The following is a 25,839-nucleotide window of genomic DNA, read 5'->3' on the forward strand; positions in this document are numbered from 1 at the left end:
TATAAATGTGGCCTTATCTGAGATGAGTTGAATCAAAGTGTTAGCTTAACTTTTTTTGCCATTTTCTCAAAATTTGTTTTCATGACCAGTAAGGTTTGAAAATACTGCCTTATTTTCTCAGTGAGTTGAAGATAATCCCTCCTGCTGGGAGTGGTGGGCAGGGGTGAGGTAGAGGTCTTGCAAAAGGGGTAAATATCTGCTATATCTTTGGTGGGGAATGGTGGGAGAAATCTCCAGGGCTACATAAAAATATTGCTGAGCAGCCCTGGAACCCAGCTTAAGCTATAGGCTTTAAATCTGTGGTGGTAACAGTCTTCATAAGTGTCCACAGAGAGTCCCTGAAACTATCAAGAGTTGATTGAGGGTACAGTGTGGTAACTGCGTGGTAAATATAAGTACTAATATAAAAGAAAATACAGAAAATGATACAGTAGGTTCTACCAATGGTGTGGCTGTAAAGAGGTGTTAAAATGATTAAAGAAGATAACTTAGGTGAGACAAGTAAACTTTACTTAAGACTTCATGAAGTGGACAGTTTTCTTTTGGAGAGCTACAAAATGGGACAGAAGGCAAGAAGCTTTTATAAGAGAAAGAAAAAAAGAATAAGGATGAGACAAATAGAAAATATCTGATTAGCTGGGGCCATGTAGTCAACCCTGTTTGGGGTGAGAAGGTGCAGAATTGGCTTTGCTGTTGGGGACTGGCCAACTGGACACAATGAGCTTCTAGTCAAGCAGAGCATTTACAGGGACAAGAAGCTATCTAAGTTTCAACATTGCTGACCTGGCAGTTGGAAAGGAGCAAATCCATTTGGAGCCTGGAGATTTATTTCAACACATGCACTGTCTTGTAGTGAAAGGGGGCACAGCACTCACAACACTTGACCTTTGGGTCTTCATTGTGTTCACTGCTTCTGTGCTCATGTCCATACTGTAGTTCTGAAGTGGCAGGAAAAATGCACCTTCCAGACATCATGGAGCAGGTGGAACCAGAGAAAGTGGAAGTTCTGGAGCCTGAATAATATTTTGAGCAGTTCCTGTTTCCAGTCATCAGCAAGGTGCAGCAGGATATTGAGTCTTGCACAGGAGTGAGTCCACAGGAGAGCTTATGAATGGAAGAGGAGCAAGTTGCAGGAAATGGACTATGTCCTCCTCCAAATAAAAACCCAGGTGTAGGTCTCGGAGGAAGGCACTCTGAATCATCTTTAGAAACCGACTGATAGAGTCGATGGCAGAGTGACCAAAGGTGTAAGAAGGCAGAGGAGAAGGCCAAAGAGGACAGAGATATATGTTGGCTAACCTAGTCCAGCAGATAAAGAAAAACAATTGTCTTGAAAGAGGTCTGGCTGTTTATAGCTAATGGATACTGGTCAAGCCATGGAGACTGGCTGACATCCTAATAGAAACTGAAACCAGCAAGTGCTTTTTTTTTTTTTTCTTTTTTTTTATTACTCTTTTTCTGTCTACACATTGTCCTCACTTACACTAGGCTTCTGCTATGGTCTGTGGTTAATGACCTCAATATTGGTTGTAACTGTTAAATATCTTAGTTTGGGGAAGTAACTTATTTGGAAAATGCCTTCACATATGAGCATTATTGCTGAATGCTTCTATAGCAGTAAGAGACGCTGCAAGCTTCTTGTAAGTGACCTTGCAGTAGTCACATTTGTTCTGGAGCTTTTGAATTATTTCTAAATGTTGCGGTGCTTTGCTCTTTCTCGTGTGACTAGATAGCTCCCCGGGAAGCTGGCTCTGTGAGTGTGACACTTGACACTCAGAGCTGGAGTCCTCTAGCTCTGGAGGTGCCAAAGGAGCTGCATTGCTTTTGGAAGACGATTCCATGCAGCAATGGCTGAAGATACTGAATAGACTTCCATTGGGGGTGTGAATGGAACAGACTTGGCTAATGCTGATAAATAAGAAGATGGGGGTGGAGGATGGGATAGTCCATAGTTGGGGATTTTAATTTCTGTGTGAGGCCAAAGGAGGAGAGATGTGTTGTTGTTGAAGATTTAAATTTTGTGTGGCACACTATCCGATGTAATCTGTCTGGGCAGTTTGTTTGGATAGCCTAACTCAGCTTTTTGACATGGAAACTAGTACGAGAGACATGATCTTGATATTCTGAACAAGTTGATGTTATACCCTGATGCATTTCAGGGGATTTTGGCCATAAAATGAAAGAAATATTTGCAGTGGCAATAGACAGACTGGGAAAGGAAAGTGAGGACTAACTGTAATGGATCTAACCTGGATGAGGAATGGGTATTTTCAAGTTTCCATAAATTGTCCAGATATGAGTCCATTTGCATAGGAGACGTGATAAGTATTTGAGATTGAAATTTTACTATGAGGAAAAAAATAATTTAATAAAAGTATCTATTGGCTAGAAAAATAAGGATACAAAAATTACTGCAAGTCTAATTGGAGAGGGAAAACAAATATATATGAATAAGCATGTGTGAAGGGCATTGGCAATACAAGACAACATTAAGCTAGATAAACGTAGTGCATAAATTCTCAAATAATAAACCAGGGACTAGAGTAGTTGATAAACGTGTTAGAATTTGACCAGTGGCCTTGAAAATATGCTAAGCTTTGAAGAAGATCATTCAGGTCAAGAGAAGGTATCACATAAATTAAACAGTTTTTACTACCCTGTATGTACATGTCAATACCATGTCAAGCATGGTGAGGAACTGATATAGGAATAAGATACCTCACTGGTCCTCAAAGAGATGACAGTCAAACAAGTAGAGTCAAGACAGGCCATGGCTAGTTCTTCAAGAGAGGAAAAATCACAATGAAACTTTTGGAAGTGCCATGGAAAATAATGTTGGATAAAATAAAGGATTTGCCCAAGTCCAATTTGGGGATTGTACACAAAAGACCCAAGCTGGTATATATATGAACTCAATGAAAAATGTTTTGCCTAGTATTAAGAATTCAATAACAGAGTTGTATTAAGGCAGCATGGAAATAATGGTCAGTAATTAAAGGAGTCTTAAAATCTATGACCTGTAAATCTCAAGCCCCACTACACCCTTTTACAAGGCAGATATGTATGACAGAGAGCTTGAGAGCCAGGTTTAGATTTGTCTGACAAACTTCCTGAGCCATGACATGTTGAAAGTGACATTTTGGAAATTGTGTTCAGCAAAAATAAAAGACAGAATATTAACATAAAAGCAGGTTATCTGAAGGAATAACAAAACTTCTTCCAGCAAATAGTAGAACCTGAGAAGATGCAATAGAATAGGGCTTTTTGATTGGAGAAGGGAAGAGAGGAAAGTAGAGAAACATTAGAGCCAGTCCTGCCAATAAAAGCTTCTCTGCTTGGCTTGGAGATGACCTTGAGCACCAGTGAGGTCTAGAAGATGGTATGGAAGGCAAAAATAGTGCACAGAATTTTTTTTTTTCTTTTTAGGGCCACACTTGCAGTATATGGACATTTCCAAGTTAGGGGTTGAATTAGAGGTGCAGCTGCTGACCTACACCACAGGCACAGCAATGAAGAATCTGAGCTAAGTGTGCAGCCTACACCACAGCTCACGGCAATGCCTGATCCCTGACTCAACTGAACGAGTTCAGGGATGGATTGAACCAGCATCCTAATGCATACTAGTCAGATTCGTTTCTGCTGCACCACAATGGGAACACCAGTGCACAGAATATTTAAATACTAGAATCACACTCAGTCCATCAGGGTGCTATGAGACATCTGTGATGAAAGGATGACTGAGGGAAGGGTAAATTATTTATTTATACAAAGAAAAAATTCAATGTGTACCTCTTGTCCCAGGTTCAGTCTAGGTCATAGGCCCATGGATGGGAATGACAGAATCTGCTGCGCTGTTTAAATCAGTATTTCTTAATTTCTTGAGAGGTTTAACTGCACAGTTAAAGTCTCAAAAATTCCATGCACATATTTTGCAGTGTTATAGTATCAATATACTTGAGTTTAATTGTTCTTATTTTGATTCTCTTTTTTTTGGGGGGGGCCGCACCCATGGCATATGGAAGTTCCTGGGTCAGGGACTGATCTGAGTCACAGATAAGGAAACACCAGACCCTTTAACCCACTGAGGAGGGCTGGCAATTGAATCCACACCACAATGATCTGAGATGCTGCAGTCAGATTCTTAACCCACAGTGCCATGACGGGAACTCCTTTATGCTTATTCTTAATCTCCTCTCATTAATTTTTTTTAATGGAAGGGATTTTTATTATATAAATTTCAGGAGTTCAGCATTAGAATTCAACATATTTATACACTGCACAGTTGATCACCACTACAAATCTAGTTACCATTTATCACCATACACTTCACCCCCTTTACCCCTTTCACTAACTTCCACAACCTCCTTCTCTGGTAACCACAATTCTGATATCTGTATGAGTTAATTTTTTGTTTCATTTTTTCCTTTTTTATATTAGACATAAGTTAAATCATATGGTATTTGTCTTTCTCCATCTGACTTATTTCACTTAGCATAATACCTTAAAAGTCCATCCATATTGTCCCAAATGGCAGGATTTTGTTCCTTTTTATGGCTGAATAGTATTTCATTGTGTGTATATACACATACATACACACACATAACATCTTCTTCATCTATTAGACATGTAGGCTGTTTCCATGTTTTGCTATGTAATATGCTACAAAAAACTAGGGGTACGTCTATCTTTTCAATTTATTGTTCTTGTGTTCTTTGCATAAACACCAAAAAGTGGAAATACGGTAGAAAATTCTTACTTTTCTGAGGAACCACCATACTGTTTTCCATATGGCTGCACCAATTTACAGTGACAGTTTTCTTTTCTCCATATCCTCTCCAATATTTGCTATTTCTTTTCAAGAATAGCCATCCAATGTGAAATGATATCTCTTTGTCGTCTTGATTTGCACTCCTCTAATAATGGGTGATGTTGAATATTTTTTCACGGGCCTGTTGGCCATCTCTTCTTTGTTAAAAGTATCTCTTCAGATTCTCTGTCCATTTTTTAATTGTTTTGGGTTTTTTGTTACCGAGTTGTGTGAGTGTTTTAAAATGTATTTTAGATGTTAAACCCTTATCAGATGTATGATTTGCAAATATCTTCCCCCATTCGGCACGTGGCCTTTGCATTTTAATGATGATTTCCTTCACCATGCAGACAATTTTTAGTTTGGCATTGTTCCAGTTTTTTATTTTTGCATTTGTTTCCTTTGTTTTCAGAGTTAGATAATAGCTAATAACAAATAGCTAATAACAATGTCAGTGAGGTTACTGCCTATGTCTTTCTCTAGGATTTTTATGGTTTCAGGTCTTACTTCAAGTCTTTATTTTTAGTTCAGTTTTGTGTAAGGTGTAAGATAGTGGTCTAGTTTCATTTTTTTCCAGGTTTTTCAACATCACTTATTGAAGAAACTATCCATTCCTGTTGTATGCTCTTTGCTCCTTTGTCAGTTTTTAGTATCGTTTATTCTAGTTCTGCTAAATATGACATGGGAATTTTGATGATATTGCACTGAATCTGTATAATGCTTTTAATAGTATGGACATTTAAACAATATTCATTGTTTCAATTCATGAACATGGAATGTATTTACATTTATTTGTGTCTTTAATTTCATTCATCAGTGTCTAATCATTTTCAATGTGCAGGTCTTTCACCTCCTTGGTCAAATTTATCCCTAGATATTTTTATTCTTTTTGATGTAACTGAAAATAGGATTGTTTTTTTAAATTCTCTTTCTGATAGTTTGTTATCAGTGTATAGAAAACCCGCATTTTTTTTTTGTCTTTTGTCTTTTTAGGGCCACACCCATGGCATATGGAGATTCCCAGGCTGGGGTCTCATCAGATTTACAGCTGCTAGCCTATGCCACAGCCACAGCAATGGCAGATCTGAGATGCGTCTGTGACCTATACCACAGCTCACAGCAATGCTGGATCCTTAACCCACTGAGTAAGGCCAGGGATTGAACCCGCAACCTCATGGTTCCTAGTTGGATTCGTTTCCACTGGGCCACGGCAGGAACTCCAAAACCTGCAAATTTCTGTACATTGATTTTGTATCTTGCAACTTCCATGAATTTTATTTATTACTTCTCATTGTTTTTTGGTGCAATCGTTAGGGTTTTCTATATATAGCATCATATCATTTGCAAATATGATTTGGATGTTTTTTATTTCTTTTTCTTGCCTAATGCTGTGGCTAGAAATACAGCACTCTGTTGAATAAAAGTGGTAATAGTGAGCATACTTGTTGCATTCCTGTTCTTAGAGGAAAAGCTTTCAGCTTTTTACCATTGAGTATGATGTTAACTGTTAAGTTTGTCATACATGGCTCTTATTATGTTGTGATCCCTGTCTACTCATTTTATTGAGAGTGTTTTCTTATTATAAATGGATGTTGAATTTAATCAAACACTTTTTCTGAATCTATTGAGATGATCATATAATTTCTATCCTTCATTTTGTTAATGTGGTGCTTCACATTAATTTGTGGATATTGAATCATCCCTGTGTTCCTGGAATAAATCCACTTGATCATGGTGTATGATACTTTTAATGCATTTTTTTATTCAGTTTGCTTACATTTTGTTTAGGATTTTTGCATCTATGTTCATCAAGAAAATTGGCTTGGAATATGTGTGTGTGTGTGTGTGTGTGTGTGTGTGTGTGTGTGTGTGTGTGTGTGTGTGGTGTCCTTGTCTGGTTTTGGCATCAGGGTAGTACTAGCTTTGGTAGACATTAATCTTTACATTTTTGTGGGTTTTCCAGTTTCTTCCTTGTGGTCAATTTCTAGTTTCATGCCACTGTGGTCAGAGAAGATGCTTGATAGTATTTCAGTATTCTTGAATTTCTCATGACTTGTTTTGTGCCCTAGCATAAGATCTATCATGGAGCCTGTTCCAAGTGCACTTGAAAAAGATGTGTATTCTGCTGATTTTGGATAAAATGTTCTGTGTATATCTATTAAGTTCATCTGGCCTAAGGAGTCATTTAAGTACAACACTTCCTTATTGAATTTATGACTGGATGATATATCCATTGCTATAAGTAGGGTATTAAGTTACCCTACTATTATTATATTGCTTCAGTTTCTCAATTTTAAGTCCATTAATTTTTGCTTTATATACTTTGGTGCTTCTCTGTAGGGTGTATAACATTTATAAATGTTATATCTTCTTACTGGATTGATCCTGTTATCATTATGTAATGCCTTTCTTTATCTTTTATTACTGTGTTTGTTTTAAAGTCTATTTTGTCTGATATGGCTATAGCTACTCCACTTGCTTTTCATTTCCATTTGCATGGAAATATCTTTCTCCACTCCTTAACTTTCAGTCTGTATTTTATCGTCTGAAATGAGTCTTTTGTAGGCAGCATATCAGTGAGTTTTTTTAAAAAAATTATCCATTCAGCCACTCTATATCTTTTGATTTAGTCTATTTACATTTAAAGTAAATATTTATACATATGTACTTATTGTCATTTTGTTCATTGTTTTCTGGCTATTTTTGTAGTTCTTTTTTGTTCTTTTCTTTTTCTCTTTCTTTCTTTCCTTGTGTTTTAATGTTTTTTAAAGTGTTATGTTTAAATGTCTTTCTCATTTTCTTCTGTGTATTCATTTTTTCCCCTGCGGTTATTGTGAGGCTCATATATAACATACAAAATAAGTAGAACCTGTTTTAAGTTGGTTGCAACTTAAATTTGAATACATTCCAAAGATTTACATTTTTACTTCTCCACCATTTTATATTTATTACATTTTTTTATTATATGAACTCCTTAATTCTTGTAATTTTAGTTAATTTTCTACTTTTGTTTTTACTCTTCATACTTGCTTTATAAGTAATTGATCACTATCTTTATTATATATTTAACTTTTTCACAGAGATTTTCTATGTAACAAGTTGTTTTTCTCTTGCTGTTTTAGGATTCTCTCTTTATCCTTAACTTTTATGATTCTTTTTTTATGCTTAACTTAAACTTATCATTTTAGTTATAATGTGTCTTGGTGTGTGTCTCTTTGGGTTCATCTTTTTTAAAATTCTCTGGGCTTCCTGAACCTGGATATCTCTTTTCTTCCTCAGACCCAGCCATTGTCTCTTAAATAATTTTTCTGGCTCTTTCTCCCTTTTCTCTTTCTGGGACTCTCTATAATGTGAAAGTTACTCCATTTGATGTTTTCCCAAAGGTGTATTCACCTTTAAAATTCTTTTTTTTTTTCATTTTGCTGCTCTCTCTGTGTATTTTCAATTATTTTGTGTTCCAGATCACTGATTTGTTCTGCCTTATCCAGTCTGCTATCGAATACTTCTAGTATATTTTTTAATTCACTTATAACTTATGTTTGGGAGATATATATATATATATATATATATATATATATATATAGTCTCTATCGAAGTCCTTACTGTGTTCATCCATTTGTTTCCCAAGTTTGGGGAGCATTTTTATGGCCATTATGCTGAAGTTTTTATCATATAGTTTATTTCCATTTCATTCAATAATTTTTTTGATATTTTTTCTTGTGTTTTTCATTGGAACATATTCCTCTCTCTCCTCATTCTTCCTAATTCTATGGGTTTATTTCTATGTACAACTAGTTAAATTAGTTATTCCTCCCAGTCTTGAAGATGTGGCCATTTTTAGGAGATGTCCTGTGGGACTCAGAAGCATGATCCCACCTGGCCACCAGATACAGCTGTCAAGGGATGTTCCTTCCTGTTGTGGCAGAGCCAAGCTGCTGCTACTGCTGCAGGACCCTGGTTGGTATAACTGGCCTCCCACAAGCTTCAAGGCCCACCTGCTATTGCTGTGCATGCTGGTGGTAAGAGCTATCTGTCAGCTTGCTGTGAGGGCCAAAGAGCAAGCATGGATGGGGTTCTTAATGGGATGCACCCACTGGCAGTAACATTTAGAGGGAAAATGACATCTGCCAGTGTCAGCATTAGCCAGGTAGCCTGAGCTCACAAAAATGGCTCCTACCAGTGTCTCAGTCCCCCAGGAACATCACAACTGGTTGCTACCTCTCTGGAAGGTCCTTTAAGATTAGTAAGTCAGCCCTCTGTACCTATGGTCCATGTGCTTTTTAATCTGGTATTTTTGCACTGATTTTGCATTGAGCAAGTCTTTGTGCAAACCCTTTAAGAGCTTTGCTGTTGTTGTTGTTCCTTGTGGTTCTAGTGTTTTCCTGGATGTATTCCCTGATGGTCTTATTTTGGGGGCTCATCTCTCCTGTGCAGAATCTAGAGTTTGAGGTGCTGGATGTGGAGCTCAATTCCTTTACTCCTCAGGGAAAAGATCCATACTTTGTGATCCCTCCTGATTGTGGGTTGCTGTGGCTGGGTTTTGGTGAGGCCTTTACCAACCACTGTCTCTTCTACATGTCTCAATGCTATCCCTTTAGCCTTTGTAGGGAGGCATTGCTCATTCAGTTTTAGGTGTCTTCCTGAGGAAATTATTCCATATGAGGCTGTAGATTTGTTGGGTCCATGGGAGGAGATGAGTTTAGGATCTTTCTTGCTCCTATGCCTTAATGAAGATTTTATATACTTTTTATATAATGTCTATGTCTACAAAATATTATATTCAGATTTAATAAACCTGTATCGAATGCCTTTTATGAACCACTGTTCTGTGCATTAACAGAGCATTTAAGTAATACTTGTATCATTGCTATGAATGGCTTTGAAAAAGTTTGTTTTCTTTTGAAATGATTATAGGTTTACAGGAAGTTGCTAAATATAGTACAGAGAGGTGCTATATTCTCACCCAGTTTTCCTCAGTGGTTACATCTTACATAATTATAGCAAAATATCAAAGCCAGGAAGTTGACATTGATACAGTAACGGTATAGTATTATACCATTTTATCAGATGTGTAGATTTGTGTAACCGCTACGTTCAAGATACACAACTATTCTAGCATCACAAAGACCTCCTTTGTGCTACCTTTTTATGTCTTCCACCACCATCTTAACCCTTAGAAATCTCTTATCTGTTCTACTATATCTTCATATTTCTATAATTTCAACAATGTTATATAAATGGAATCATGGAATACATGACCTTTTGAGACTGGACTTTTTCACTCAGGACAATACTCTTAGTCCATGCAAGTTGTTACATGTATCAATGATTTATCCTCTTTATTACTGTACAGAAATACAGGGATGTATTACTGTATACACCCCATCTTGTGGTTGTACCAGAGTTTGTTTAGCCATTTACATATTGCAGAAAGTTTCAGTTATTTCCTGTTTGGGGCTATCACAAATAAAATTGCCACGAACATTTGTGTACAGGTTTTTGTGATGTGTAATAAATCACATTTCAGGGATGAGACTGAGGGGGTAAATAAGCTGTCCAGAGCACTCAGCAGGTTTATAAACCTAGATATTTTTACTTTTACCTCCTGTGCTGTTTTCATGTTCCCATATTAACTAAGAACAAACTGTTCTGCAGACAGTGTAGAAAAGTAATGATTTTATATTTGATTTCTTCTTGACAAAATTTTGGTTTCAGAATAATATCTGCTTAAAGGCCTGATTGTTTTTAGCATCATGTCTGCATATTGATTCACTCATTTACTCATAAAAACACATGTTGGAATACCCATTAGGTACTGGCCTGGTGCTGAAGCAAAATGCCTAGCTCAAGAAGGCTTTTACTAAATACTATTTTTGTAGCATAGAGGTAGCTTGCTTTATGTTAGCTAGTATTAAATTTTTGAATTTTAGTTTTGAAAATATTTGTTCAGTGTTAATGTGACTACTATAATAACAAATGTGTATTCCTAAATTTAAATTTTCTGAAAGATTTGCGTTAATATACATTGCCTTATCTTAGAAAAGCAATGCTGAACATGTATGTATAAATACACAATCTAATTTTGTAAGGCAGGAGGAGATTCAGGACTTTTTTCATATAGAGGTGAGGTTCGGATGAATTTTTATGTGTAGTTTGTTCACAGATTAATGATTTCTTCTGCTTATTCTGTGTCCCTTTCTCCCAAAAGCATGAAAAATTAATCAACCGTCCACAGAGTACCAAAAGAATTTCTACAGATCCTCTAGGTAAGGAATAATTTGTGTCCTTATTATGGTGGTGCTCTTTTCCTCTTATATTTTATATTTTATGTGACTCTTTTGATTGAAAAGAATAGAGAAATTTGCAAGTAAATAATTATTTTTTTAATTATCTATTATCATAAGCCTAATAAATGAGTTTTCCTTCAGAAGTCATGGAGATATAAACAAAAAACTTGTTGAATGTAGATGCAATTAAAATTTTGTTAAAATTCTATGAGAAGTATGAACTCTACTAAGTATTATTTAACTAAGATAACTAATAATTCATTTGTTTTCTAAATAGACTACTGTGGTTTGTTCTGAAATGTTGACAATTAGGTTTTAAATCTTAAAATAAATTTAAAATAGAGGTATATATTAGAGGTACGAAACCACAAAGGAAACATATATTTGATTGTGGTTATGGGTAACCTAATTGCATAACAATGATACATATTTCAGGGTAAAATTTGACACTTTTATTCTATTTTAGCCTTTGAAACAATTCATTTTTGTGCTACTGATAGGTACTACTATAATAATTTTTTGGTTTTCAAAATACGTCAGTGAATGCGTTTTAACTACTGTGTCAGTCTCACCCCTGATGCCCTAATGGTATAATATTCCATTCAGGGGTTATCTTTATGGACTTGTACAGAGAATGTACAAACTTTACTGAATTAAGTTAGAAGTGAGTAGGATGGGAATAAACCTTTGCATTATATACTCTCTCAGAGGCGATAAAGTTATTTTTCAAAGAGAGAGCAGGTGATAGAGAAAAAACAAAAGAAAAAATACCAAAGCCCCCCCCCAAAAAAAAGAAAAAGAATCCACTAAAACAACAGGAGCAGTAGATAAAAGCCCAGCAAGTTTAATAATGTTAACTTTTGAAGAACTTGATGGTCAAATAAAAGCCATCCTGTTACCACTGTCAACAACCACCAGAGAGGACAAGGTGATGGTAGCCGACATGAGAGCAGCATAAAACTGTGACCAGTTTTAAACGACAAGATAAGAAGTCAAGACAATGAAGGAGCCTAAAAGAGATTTATTAATAAGGAATGAATAAGATCAGGTTAGACCCTGACAACTTCTGTTAGTTGTGCATGAGATCAAAGTCCATCTACACTGATAGCAGGGATGTGAGTTAGAACTCTGGTTCTTGTAGTGCTCCAGAAAATAAAAAGGTAGGACATGATTAAAACAGAGTCAGGCTGGAAAGTGGGGGAGATATCTGAGATATTTTTAGAGTTAGGACAAATAAAACTTGGTGGAGGTGATAAGAGATAAGAAATAGACTGAGGAGTTCCCACTGTGGCACAACAGGATTGGTGGCATCTCTGCAGTGCCAGGAAGCAAGTCAATCCCCCGCCTGACACAGTGGGTTAAAGGATCCTGCGTTGCCGTAGTGTAGGTCACAAACACTGTGGGACAGCCAAAATGAAAAAATACATATGCTCTGAGAAATTGAAATAATATTACCTGTGTTGGCATTCTCAGCTGAGGGGTCACATTCACTAAGAAAGTGGAGGAGAAAGGAAAAGACCAAAGTTGATTTTGATTTTAGAAGTATGGGATTTGAACTGGTTGTGGTATAAACTGGTAAATATAATTAGGAGATAAATATTGCAAATGTTACATAGGCATAACTCGAAGATATTGAAAATCTGGTTCCAAACCACCACAATAAAGTGAGTATCATTCAAAGTAAATCATATGAATTTTTGGGTTTTCAAGCTCACATAAAAGTTAGGTTTACACTATACTGTAGTCTGTTAAGTGCACAACAGTCTTAAATCTAAAATAACAATGTTCATGCCTTAATTAAAAAATCCTTTGTTGCTAAAAAATGCTAATCATCATCTGAACCTTCAGCAAGTCCTAATATTTTTACAATAGTAACATCAACAATCACTGATCACCAATTACTCTAACAGAAATTAACGGAAGAGTTTGAATGCCAGGAGAGTTACCCAAATGTGACATAGAAACACAAAGTAAGCAAATGCTGTTGGAAAAATGGCGCCTGTAGACTTGCTATACACAGGGTTGCCAAAAGTTTGAATTCAATTTGTAAAAAATGCAGTATCTGTGAAAGACAGTAAAGCAAAGCACGAGAAAATTGGTTATACCTGTACTAGGATGCAGGGAAACAGAACCAAAGATGAAGATATGGTAGATCTGGGATATTTCACATACAGGCGATGGCTAAGGCAATTGCTAAGGGGAAGGGACAGAAGTAGAAGGGGCCTGAGAGGAGAAGCAGTCACTCAGCACTATCAGGAGGAAGAGAGTCAGCAAAGGGTAAAGATAGGGAGATGGAACACCACGGCAGGCCGTGGAACCCCAGGGAAGGATTAAATGCTCCGTGGAAGTCAGAGAAGATGCAGAATGAGAATGAGTTGTTGAAAGCAGCATTTAGGAGGACTCTAGAAAGATCAGAAAGTAAGGCTTTAATAGAGTTTTAAAAGAGGATATATAACTCATAAGGTAAGGGCTTAAGGAGTGAGGTGATACTGATGGACTTAAGGCAACAAGTTTACATTAGGCGTGAAAAGACTTTTTGGTAGAAAGAAGGGGAGAGAGAGCCTGAGAGCTTGAAACAGCATCAGAAATGGGAGGCCTACGAGGGCTTGTGGGAACCATGGAAAGAACCTGACGGAGGAGGTGGTTAAGGAACAGGTGTGAAGGGAAATTTTTTGATGAAAAAAAACATGTGGGAGATGGCACCTGGCAAACGTGGAGGAGTGTGATTTTGTAAAGACAGTGATTTTGAAGTGAAAACAAGGTTAGAAGAATTCAGGTCAAGTGGCTTTAGGTAATGTTAGGAGAAACAGGCATTGGTTGGGTGAGAATAAGAGTGAGACTGGGGTTTAAGGATGGCAGAAAAGTTTTGTGTCATTGCTGTGGAAAATTTGAAATCAAATTCAGGAATCGGATGCTTTAATGGATGTGTAAGCTACTAAAGGCTTAAATTGTGTACAAAGCATAGAGTTTGTTGACCACACTCAGTATAGTTTCATAACCCTGGGCATCCCAGTGGTTGACTGCAGTGTGAGTAAGGCAGGATTGGTGACTGACGAATGGAGAACACTGAAAGCTAAAGAGGACAGCAGGTTTTAAGGTGGATGCAAGACCATTATTGAATCACAAAGCTGATCTTCAGGGGAAGTATGGGTACAGAGACAGATGATGGAATGACTGGGAGCCTTAAAGAAGGACTTGCAGTACTGGTGATGGGGCAAGAAGCATAAGAAGCAGGAGCAAAGGAATAGAAGCTGTGGACTTTTAGGAGGTACTGGTCAGCAGTAATATTGAGAAGTTGAAGCCATGGAGATAGAATAGCGGTAGCTGATCATGAAACATAAGGATTGGTCATGAGAGTTGGCTTCTCATATGGGGTTACCACACAGGTCATTGATGTGGACAGGATTAGGAAAGCATGTGGTCAGCGGTGTGACTGATTATCAGCAGGGTTGCTGATGCTTCTGCCTGGCAATGGCAAGAGATAAATGATGTGGAAGGGGAGAGGAAGGCTTATGCGAGCAGCAGGGACATTAAAATGAATATATGGCAAGATGGAAGCAGAATGTTGGTTTGAAAGTGAAAATGGGAAAGATGACTCCATTTCCTGAGTAGCTTTCATAGAAAAGTGGCATGATGTAAATGCAGGTGCAGTTCATGTGAGGAGATAGTTGGAAAGAATGGGTAAAAGAAGGCGGACACAGAATTCTTTCCTCATACCAAACCAGGGAAACTGCTGCAGGGGTTTGCATGACAGAGGGAGAAAGTGACTCTGAAGCAGCTTAGTCTTGACATATGGAAGGAGGGAGATAGTAGGACTTGGGGGATTTCTTGAGAGTGATGGATCTGAGCTAGAGAATGAAATAAAATGACAAACAAACAGCAGAAGATTGGAATCATGAATTTGGTGGTAGATAGAAGTCATGGAGTAAGGGAAGGGGTATGCTGAACATACAGGGTATATTCAGAGATGGTAGAGTTTCTCAATAGTCCAGAACCAGGAAATATAGGTTCTCTGTAAAGGACCTTCCAGAGAACTGCTCTTTGGGAAGTGGATCTTGGTGCGTTTGTGTGCATATGTAGTTGGGGAGGTTGGGGTGTGAAGACGGAGCAGCTGCTAGTATAATTTATACATTATGTTAGTACTAATTAAGAGAAGTATTTTTTGAGCCTAAAAAAAAAAAAAAAAAAAAAACCTCTTTTAACGTAGTGCTACTCAAAGTCAGGCCTCAGTATCAGCATCATCTGGGAGCTTGTTAAAAATGTCAATTTTTGGTCCCCAGCCTAGTCTTACTTAAGTAGACTCTCTGGGGCAGAGGTCTAAAGCCCATTTTTAACAAGCCTGCCTGGATCTCAGGAAAGTTAAAATTTGAGGAGCACTTCTAACCTTCTGCAATGGGTGGGTCCCTCAGAAGACCCGGGAAAGCCCAGGGACTCAGAGTCTCTCAACTGTCCACCTGGGTGGTCCCCAATTATTCTGCTGCTCAGAGGACATACCAGAGATTGAGTAGATTTCCCATGACCAGGTGGAGGGCTAGATGAGCACACACCCCTTTCCCCCCAACCCCTGCCCCGACTCCCGCCCCCGCGAAAGGGTCCTGACACTGAGTGTTCCCCGTGTGCCGGCAGAAGCCCTGTGGAACAGCTTGCTCTACTGGCTGTCAGAGGAGCTCTCAGAAGAAAACGCGCTGTGTCTCTCTGCATCCCTCCCGTTGCGCCGCAGCACCGTTCAGCTCATCAAACTGAAGGCCCCCAATGACCTTGCAGAACAGACCTACGAACTTCTCTGCTTCTGGAAAAGATCACTCCCAAATTCCACCGACAAACTTCGCCTTCTAGCTCGCCATCTCCGCAAGATAGGCAGGAGTGACCTTTCAGGAGAGCTCAAATTCAAGTGGGAAAATAAAGTGTTCACTGAACCACCACGGTGGTCTGATGGGGCAGAGGAAAGCCCTGTGGCTCCTTCTGCCCTAGAAGAAGGGCTGTAGCTGGCTTGAGGATGGCTTCTGTCAACGTGTCACTAGCAGTGTCCAAGTAATGTCTGAAGTGAATCTATGTGATAGATGTGTTATTGAGACAAGTGAAGAGGCGGTAATCAGACAAAAGCATTTGTGGGTTGGCTTCCTCCTTCATGGTTCAGTGATATACGTTCTGCAGGTGTGACCGTCCAGAGTTCAGCCAAACTTATTATCAGTTGTAACAGAGCTTGCCCTGTTTATATTTTAATAGATAGGTTGCTTTTTATTTTTTTTAATTAAAAAAAATTTTTTTAGGGTCGTAGATGCAACATTTGGAAGTTCCCAGGCTAAGGGTCAAATCTGACCTACAGCTGTCAGCCTATGCCAGGTCCTAGTGGTGTCTGCCACCTACACCACAGCTCATGGCAATGCCATATCCTTAACCCACTGAGGGAGGCCAGGGATTGAACCCACATCCTTATGGATACTAGTCTGGTTTGTTTCTGCTGAGACACAACAGGAAGGCCTAGGTTGCTTTTTAAATATAAAGGAAAGGTATAATCTACAGAATTCCTTTTTTTTTATTCTTATCTAAATAAAAATGAACATGTCATCCAGTACTCCAAGAAACTAATTCATGTAATGTGCAAACCATGGAACCCACAGGTAACAATACAAATAAAGTGAGCTGCAGAGACCTGATGTGAATGAGAGCAAATCAGTTTAACAGCCAAGGTTGAAATCAATTAAAACTAGAATGACCCTTCATCCATGTATTGTCACAAACTTTTTTCATAAAATATAGCCTAAAATAGGGCAAACCTCATTTTTTTTTTTATTATTGGTCAGATGAGACAGCAGAGAGACAAGGATGCATCAGTGAAAGAACTCAGGGCCTTTTGTACTGAGGAAAACAACCTGCTACCAAATCAGTTTGACAGAAACCTTATTACATAAGCCCTTATGGGTCATTATTTTTTTTTAAAACCTGCCTGTAAAAAACACAAAACTACAAGGAAAAAAATACTAATTACATAAGACTCTCTATCACTGATAATCCTTGTTAATGTTAAGTGTTTATGTATTGAGACTTGGGAAAACCTAGAGCACTTTAGTTCCCCAACACAGCATGACACGAATGGGCCATTGCATTAGCACCACCAGTTCACTCGTGGGGGACCGACAGGCCTTGGCTTGCAAATATTAGCAATGATGAGTCTCGGTTATTGAAATACCTGAAGGGTAATGAAATTACATGAAACATTAAACACTTTATATGGTTTTCAAATTTAAAGAAAGGATTTCCTCCTATAAATTAACCAGAGACTTAGATATCTATGGTTATGTTAACAAAGAGAATTCCAATTTTCAAACACATCCCTATGAAAAAGACTCTTAGGAGCCTTTCTGTGTTTCCAGAAAGGTATCATATTTTTAACGTGTTTTGGGAATGAAAAAAATAGACTGAAATGCTCATTGTTTTTCTGATTGCAAAATAACAAAAAAAAAAGTCAAGAAAATAAATTTGCCTCTTATTCCATGACTAGAGATTACTATTATGAAAATATTTTCTTCCAGTTTTTTTTTTTTCTGCAAGGAACTGTTTCTATTTCTGGGTATTTAGATGTATGTAAGCACACTCACCTATGTGTGCACACATGCACACACACACACGCACACTAACACACATTATCTCTTCACATATATTGCCTAACTTACCTCCCCTCTTCTTGCTCATTCACACACAACTCCTCACACCTCTTCTCCCTGTCCTCATACCTCCACACTCAAACTCACTCGTACCAACACATACTTCCCCTCCCACACACCTCTCACAAACACAACTGCACCTTACCTGAGCAAACACAGACTCTTATCCACCTGTACATCCTCATATGTGTTCATACACTGTCATACACATATCCCCATGGCATCCCCGCATCCAAACACACTGCTTCACATACAACTCCCTCCACCTGGAGCCCCCCCAACATACAGTCTCAGAAATACTTGTACATTCTCACACATGCTTTCACAAACACATACACACCTTCCTCCCGCAGCTCAGGCATACACTCTCATTAACATGCATACCCCAAAGACACACACACACACACACACACCATCTCACATTACCTGTATACCTTCACATATACATATGCAGTCACACACCTGTGCTTGCTTTCTCTTTTACACACACACACATACACAACTCATTCACATTCAGAATGTTTTCTGGTGGTATGGCCATAGACCTCATTCACATTCATACTTTCATGGGCACACACTCCTTGGCACACACTCCGACATAAGTTTTATTCCCCAGAATTAAAAAATGCATATATTATTGCAACAGTAAAACATAAAGCAAAAAAGGGGGTCATCTCTGCAGCACCTCATCTCCTTAGGCAATCAAAGGAATCCTGGGTCTCATATGTGGTGCACCTGCCACATCTGCGTCCCACCCTTGTACATCCTGCTCTTTGACTGGTGGGCTGGCCTGTCGGGGTCACGTCAGTGATGCTCTGGCTTCTTTGTGGGCTTGTGTGATGGGGAGCCCCAGCAGGCACTGAGAGGAGGGAGGAGAGTGAGTTAGATGTTCCCCTTTCATCCTCCCTTGAATTCTCAGTGACTCAACCCTGTGCCTCCCCCAGGGGCCACCTCCCCTCTCCTCTCTGAGCAGTTCTCTCCTGGGTGTGGAAACCACTCCTGCCTGTGTCATGTCCGTTCTGGGGTAGTGACAGCTCTATTGCTGCACTGTCCCTTGTGGTCCCCCACACCTGCCCACTCTTTTAAGGCAAAGCCTCCTCTAACTATCCTAATTTAACTACATCATGTGCTTCCCACTGAGACCCTGAAAGATACTTCTCATAGCAACTTAAATATTTTTTTCGAGAATGGAGGTCCTATATACACAGTTTTTAATATCATTGGCTATTATTAAATTATAAGCATTTTCCAACGCTCAATTTTTTTAATAGTTGTATAATATTCCATTTCATAGATGTAGCATAATTAATTTTAGTATTACCTGCCTTTTACCTAAAGAGAGGTCATCTTTAGTATTACCTATCTTTAGTATTACCAGGCTCTTATGCTTAGCCCTTTACATGTATGCACTTTAATTTTTCTGATGTCCTATGAGGTAAATACACTGCCCTGTTTTACAGGAGAGGAAACGGGAGATTAGAAAGATTGTTTAAGGGCTTGTTTAAGGTCACAATGAGTGATCCAAAATTCAAAGGTAGGTTGATGGCTTAGGTTCCACCGTATCATGTTGCCACCGAGCAAAGGAGAAGAAGGTGGGGGGTGGATTGACACATTTATTTTCTCCTAAACTTTCTCTATTCCTATTTCTCATTTTGCAAAACAATATTTGTAATTCATATCAGTGGCACAAATAGATGTCAGTTTTGACGATTAGGGGTAGGGCTGGGGAAGGGGTTGGGAGGGGACTGTGGTCACTGATAATTTTCCCAACTCAATCCGTTACATGCCTTCCTAGACTTGTTTAAGAGGCGGACAGATTAGGATAACATTGCAAATTGACTGAACACAAACTGGTGATGCATAAATATTGGGTTATTTGCAGTATATGTCCGTAATTACCAATAATTAGAGCTACATTACCATAACTCGGCTACTCAGGCACATCAGATCCCTTCAAAATAGTGGCTGCAAAACAGGACCATTTATCATGTAAGCCATGGACATCATTGCTGAGGTGCCTGTTTTATACCACAGAGGGGTAAGAACGCTTCTACCATTTAGAGATGATTTACCTATTTCAATTAACATAAATTTCACCAATGACAACCCATTACAACCGTCATTTTGCTAATGGTTAAGTACCAAATTCTACAAATTAAAATTTTTTAATATTTATTATTGTAATTAACAAAACCTACGATGTTATAGCACAGTTATCTTGATCAAATGCTTACCATATCTGGGGTATCAATTCATGACTAGAGAAATTGATTAGTCCTTAAAAATGTAGCTTAAATGAATGCATACACAATATTACATTGTGTATTCTGATATATTTTAAAGTGAAATAGAAACATCTTGATAAATAAGTTAGGTAGGCTTTGAGGACATCATAATACATTTTTTCAAAATAACTAAATTTTCTGAGCAAAGTTCTATTTTCCTAACCCAGTGTTTCTCAATAGGGATGTTACTGGCATTCTGAATGGAATATTTTTTTTAAGTGACCTGAACTTGCTCATGCATAATAAGCCATTCAGCATCCCTGAGCTCTGGCCACCAAATACACAGATCTCCCCCTCCCCCTGGAAAGTGTGAGCAACAAACTTCATTCCACGCAATTCCAGGCCTGGGCGAGGGGGGTTGGGTGAGTAGAAGTACTCAGGGTGAGTAGAAGTAAGAACAGGGTGCCATAGACCCTGAGGGAGGGTGTTGAGAACCACTGTCTTATTTAACATTAATCTTGAAGCAGGTCATAAAAACAAAGGGGCAGAATAAGTTAAGAGAACTTAAGAAATGTATAAGCAAAAGTGGGCCCACCTTAACCTCTCCAACTGATATCAGTGTTTGCAAGCCATGTCAATGGCTCTCTGATGACGTGCCCAGAAATAACCCCAATGAGTGTTCCCTCTGAGTTATAATCCAGAGCTGTGCTACAGAATGAGAAGTCTGCCTAAGGCACATGGTCAGGCTGCCTGAATTTAGAAGAGCAGTAGTTCAGAAGAAGGGAAATGTGGAGTGAGGTCAAAGTGCCGGCTGACGCAGGTCTCGGGTTTCCCCTGTAACTTAGCCAAGCATGGCTTCTGGGACCTAACCTCATCAGAATGCCCCCATGCTACGTCAAAGCATTTTGACAGATGTCGCATCCTTTATCTTCAGCTCACCCTGTCTCTCTAATGTCCTGCACTGGTGCCTTCAATTTTCTCCACTATGCATTTATTACTTAACATACTAACTTATATTTCAATTAACTATTATTTACTTTTGTGAACTCCCCCATACTGCATGTTATGCAAGGGTCAGGGAGCTTGTCTCTTTTGTTCCTTGATGTCATCCTATTATTTAGAACTCTGTCTGGCACTCATTGAATGCTTCTCTGCATTGTTATCCTTACTTGACAATGAGAAAACTGCAGCTCAGTGTCTCAGAGCCCAGCCAGTGGCAGAGGCTGGATCAGAGCCCAGATGATTCTGTCTTCAAAGTCCTTTTTCTTCTGCTTTCAACATTCTGCCCCTGGCTCCCCTGCCCCTCTCCCCTCCATCATCCTCTCTCTCCTATAAATTCAGGTAATGTTTTTCCAGTTCCCTGAATAACCAAGACTGGGTTAATTGTTCTTGTAGTCCTTTTCCTAAGTCTAGTGATAACATTTCTGTACCTTGTTGCAATTGCCTATTTATCCATGTTTTTCTCCAATCAGTCTAAGTTTCTTGAGGGTAGAGACTGAGTTTTGTTCATCACTGAATTTTAAGTACTCTGTACTGGTCCCAGCACATAATAGATGTTCAATAAGTCTTTGTTGATTAATGCATGAGTAACATCTACCCACTGATATGCTAGGACTCTCTTTTCTTGGTCCCTCTTCTTTCTGGAAGCAACACTGTGGGGGCCGATATTGTATATGGAAAGGTAAATAGTTTTGACTATAAACATCTGCTCTGTCATTCATCAGGCTGGAATAACAGACATATATGAAATGGCTGAAAAGTTAATAGGATTTGATATTCCCCCCCCCAAACTCACTACAACTGTAAAGTGTACCCTTCTTTGAGTGACTAATGCTTTCTTACACACTAAGAAATTTTGTTCCCCCAAATCACAGACTATCAGATACTTTGCTGTTTGAATTTGCAGCAGTACGAATGAAATGACCTTCTCTTGACTGGAGTATATAAGTCACTTTGACACAGAAAAACATTCTCAATTGATAACCTGGGTATAGAGTGAAAGACAAAGGGTTTCTGGATACAACACTGCACATATGTCTGAACATTAGTGTTTCCAAGGAAACAGGCCTCTTGGTTGTTTTCAGTGCAGATGTGACGTTAATCCCTTCACACAGCTCTGCTTTGCCTTGAGCCCATCAAAACATACAGTTCCAGCCTACACTTAGGACCTAAAATAACTGCCTTTGCCTTTATGTAGGGAGACTCCACTGTTTCTTTGGCATGCAATCTCCCTCATTGCAATGAATCAACCAACCCAATTTTGTTGAACTTTAAGTGTGTGCCTGGTGATCCTAGGCTGTTTGGGCCCTGACAGCCATACTTCTGTGTTCTAACCCAATAGTTCTCAAATTGGCTGTATGTTAGAATCAGCAGTGCTGCCTAGACTCATCCTGAGAAATTATGATTGAGTAATCTTGGCTCAGTCCTGGGAATCAGAAATTTAAAGCCCTCCAGGTGATTTTGCAGCCAAGGCTAAGAATCATCCTTTTGGCTAAATGGACCTAGAAAATTCTGGAAGGGTGTTAAAATTCAGTTTCACAGGAGCATAGCTCAGCCCTCTAAGTAGAAATCTTGGCTACAGACCTGAGGACTCTGTATTCTTAGAGAAGATATCAAGTGATGCTTATATACATGGAAGTTGAAGCACATTGCTTTTTCTATTTACTTCCTTCCTAAAGCACTCTCTTAATTATGATTTTTATTTTTCACAGTTAGCACGGACCCAAGAGTAACACAGGAGGGAAAGCGAAGGAAATAGAACAGGCTCTGTGCTGTGCTAAATATTAAAGTTTTTTGTTTTTCTTTTAAATATTAGTTTACAGCCTTCTTTCGAGGCAATTTATTTGCGCACAAGACCAGGCAGGGTGGGATCAAGAACCGAGGCGGGTAGCTAACTAGGATAGCTGTGAAGGAGGAACATGGCCCAGAGGAACCCAAATACAGAGTTTTCATAATGTACCTTGGTGAGAATAGTCATGCCCAAATCACAGAGACAAACTGACTTCCCTGGAAGCTGGTTACTATACACCTTTAAATTTGGTCCCATTAATGACTACACACCTGATCATAGATTGTGAATTCATATTTTTTATTTTCTCTCTAATTTTAAAGAGAAAAATTATATTTCATTGTATTGTGTGCTAAAAATTTTAAAACATACTTATTTTATTATTTTTAGACTTCATTTTTGTCATTTTTATATATTCTGGGGGCTTCAAAAATTCAAAATGTTTCAGGCCTTGCTTCGCCTAAAAGATCATGTCTTCCCAGACATGTTGAAACTTAAAAAACAGTCACTGCAAATGCCTAGATACCACCACAAGAGGGCCTCTGTGCCTTAGATAAAATTAAGGAAACCTTCAAGACTTTAGAGAGAAATCCCTGTATGTTGTCGAAGAATTATTTTGCTTGATACTTAAAAAAAAAAAAAAGTTTTATGTTATTTTAGGGAAGAGGGCATAACCTCACTTGTGTTCAATATATTTTTAATGTAATAATACATCATTTTGTGGCTTAATTCTGCTCAAATATTCTGATATGTCCAATTTTCATTTGTTATAAAGAAACAAAGTGTACGGAAACTCCTGCATTTATAAAGGCCTTTATGTTACATTGTCTCTTTTGTTTCCTCAGTCAAAGCAATATAAATAACAGTGTAGTCTATTACTTATTACAGGAAATGATGTAACTTCTTTGAAATTATCTGGAAATACAGATTAAAAATATAAACTATTGAAGGTACTATGGAATAAATGTAGTTTTGACTCCTTTACTTTCCAAGAAATGCTACTAACTTATTTGATTTCTAAATACCTTCCAGCTTTTGAAACTTTCTGGAGTGCTGCTATGCCTTATCAGTTAAAAAAATATAATTTATCTATATTCAAAATGGATTTCTGAATTAAGATTATTATTTAAATAATAAAGTGATGTTTTTCAGAACATTTTTAGTTGTGATTTTAAAATAATGTATTTATGAGATTAAATTCTAAGAAAAAATGAATATTACCCTTTCCATGAAGCATCATAAAACACACAAGCCAACGAAAGTATGGTGGCAATAGAACAGCTCTTGAACACAAAGCAGAAATAAGCAAAACTGAAAATAGCCACTATAAATATGACAAGTAAAATGTGATTGATTATATTAAAATATTTGCCACTTCTCTTTGTGGGAATACAATACATTCCTGCCCTGTTGATTTAGAGTGCCCAATGAAATATGAGTATCACATTTGAGCAGAAGCTACATGAGGGACCATGGAAGAGATTCACAACTTACTTGTGATACACAGCATAAAAAGTACATGTGAAAAATGGATTTCATGGCAACTCCCTATTATCCTGATTGATGTAATTAATTTACAAGCATAAGGAAGATGACACAATGATTGGTTATCAGTGCTATCAGACTTCACTAAATGGACTTTATAAACAAGGCAAAGAGAAGAAAATGATGAGAAGAGCAGCAAAATGCAAAGATTGGAATCACTGGTGTTAGCAGCAGACTGCTACAGGAAATGGGGGAAAGTCAAAGTCAGATGTTTTAGGAATGATAAGCCCAAATGCTATGCCACTGAATAAAGATTAGTAATAGATACCGATTTACTGAATGCTGACTATGTGCCAAGAATTTTTATGTATAATTTTACTTTATTCTCATAAGTATTCTTCAGTTAGATGTTTTATTTTTCCTTCCTAGATGATGAAACAGGTTTTGAAATATTAATTCATTTACACAGGCCATTCTGCATTTGTTCACTTTTTCACGCATTCACCATTCAATCAATAAGTATTTGTTAAGAACCAGGTGGTGACGTTATTAGGTTTTTAAATCCCTCCCTATCTAATTTCTAAGTCTATGCTCTCTCATTCCATAAAACTCTGTGGTCAGCAGAATTCTAAGATCACCCTCAAGATTTCCCACTCTGTTGGCATACACACTCTGAATAATTCCCTGGATTACGTCTATTATGGATTTAACACCAGGATTAGGTTATGCTACCTGGCACAGTGGACTTTAAAATAAGCCAGTCATTTGATTGGCCCTGACCTAATCACATGAGCTGGTCTCAGGAGTCAGAGAAAATTGAAGCTTGAAATTGAAGTTAAAGAAGCTTCCCAATTCTTGACATAAAGGGACCCACATGGCAAAGATCAAAGTATAGCTTCTAGGAGAAAGAAGCAGTGCCTAAGGATAGCTAGCAAGACAATGGCGGTATCAGTCCTACAACCCAAACAGGTTCTATCAACAACCTGCTGGAGTATATCGTTTCTTAGTCAGACTTCCAGCTGGCCAACATCTTGAATTCAACCGTCTGAGACTGAGCTTGAGTGAAGGACAAGCTAGACTCCTAACCCGTGGAAATCATAAGCATGTAAATATGTATTTTTCAAGTCATTAAGTATCTGATAATTCGCTACACAGCAAGAGAAAACTATTGCACTCTCCATTAGGCTGGTACCTTTGAATCATTAATAAAAGCAGAATTATTTGCTTGAGAAAATAGCAAAGTATGATGGTAGAGTTTAGGAATATGGGCAATAAAAACCAAAGGGCCCCCCCCCCAAATAAAAGACAAGAAAAGAAAAAGCAGCAAAAATGATTACAATAGACAATTTCTAACCTTCCTCCTCAGTCCAGAGTGTATGATTTAATTTTATGTGATTTCATGACCTCTCAAGTCTCTTCTTTTCAAATTCTATGAATTTCATTAATTTTGCTAGGTACACTGAGTTATTTTTTGATTCTAGGTGAAGTTTTATAACAGTAGAGGTCCACTTGTAATATATAGCTTTGAACATGAGATATTTTTCAGGGCTGTGAGTCATTTAATTTAGACATTTCTATCTTT

General features: G+C 38.1%; 1 protein-coding gene and 1 pseudogene across 1 annotated transcript in view; both read left to right on the top strand.

Annotated features, from left to right (window-relative positions):
• Positions 1 to 16,325, top strand: part of DTHD1 (death domain containing 1) — a 75,415-nt gene extending 59,090 nt beyond the window's left edge. The window contains exons 9-10 of the mRNA XM_047799292.1: positions 11,016 to 11,073; positions 15,721 to 16,325. Coding sequence (XP_047655248.1) covers positions 11,016 to 11,073; positions 15,721 to 16,079 — 417 coding nt within the window. The 3' untranslated portion in view covers positions 16,080 to 16,325. The remainder of the gene's footprint in view (positions 1 to 11,015; positions 11,074 to 15,720) is intronic.
• LOC125137633 (MORF4 family-associated protein 1-like) lies at positions 469 to 1,359 on the top strand (annotated as a pseudogene).
• Positions 16,326 to 25,839: the final 9,514 nt, after the last annotated feature.

The sequence above is a fragment of the Phacochoerus africanus genome, chromosome 10 (genome assembly GCF_016906955.1).
Source record: "Phacochoerus africanus isolate WHEZ1 chromosome 10, ROS_Pafr_v1, whole genome shotgun sequence".
In the NCBI taxonomy this organism is placed as follows: Eukaryota; Metazoa; Chordata; class Mammalia; order Artiodactyla; family Suidae; genus Phacochoerus; species Phacochoerus africanus.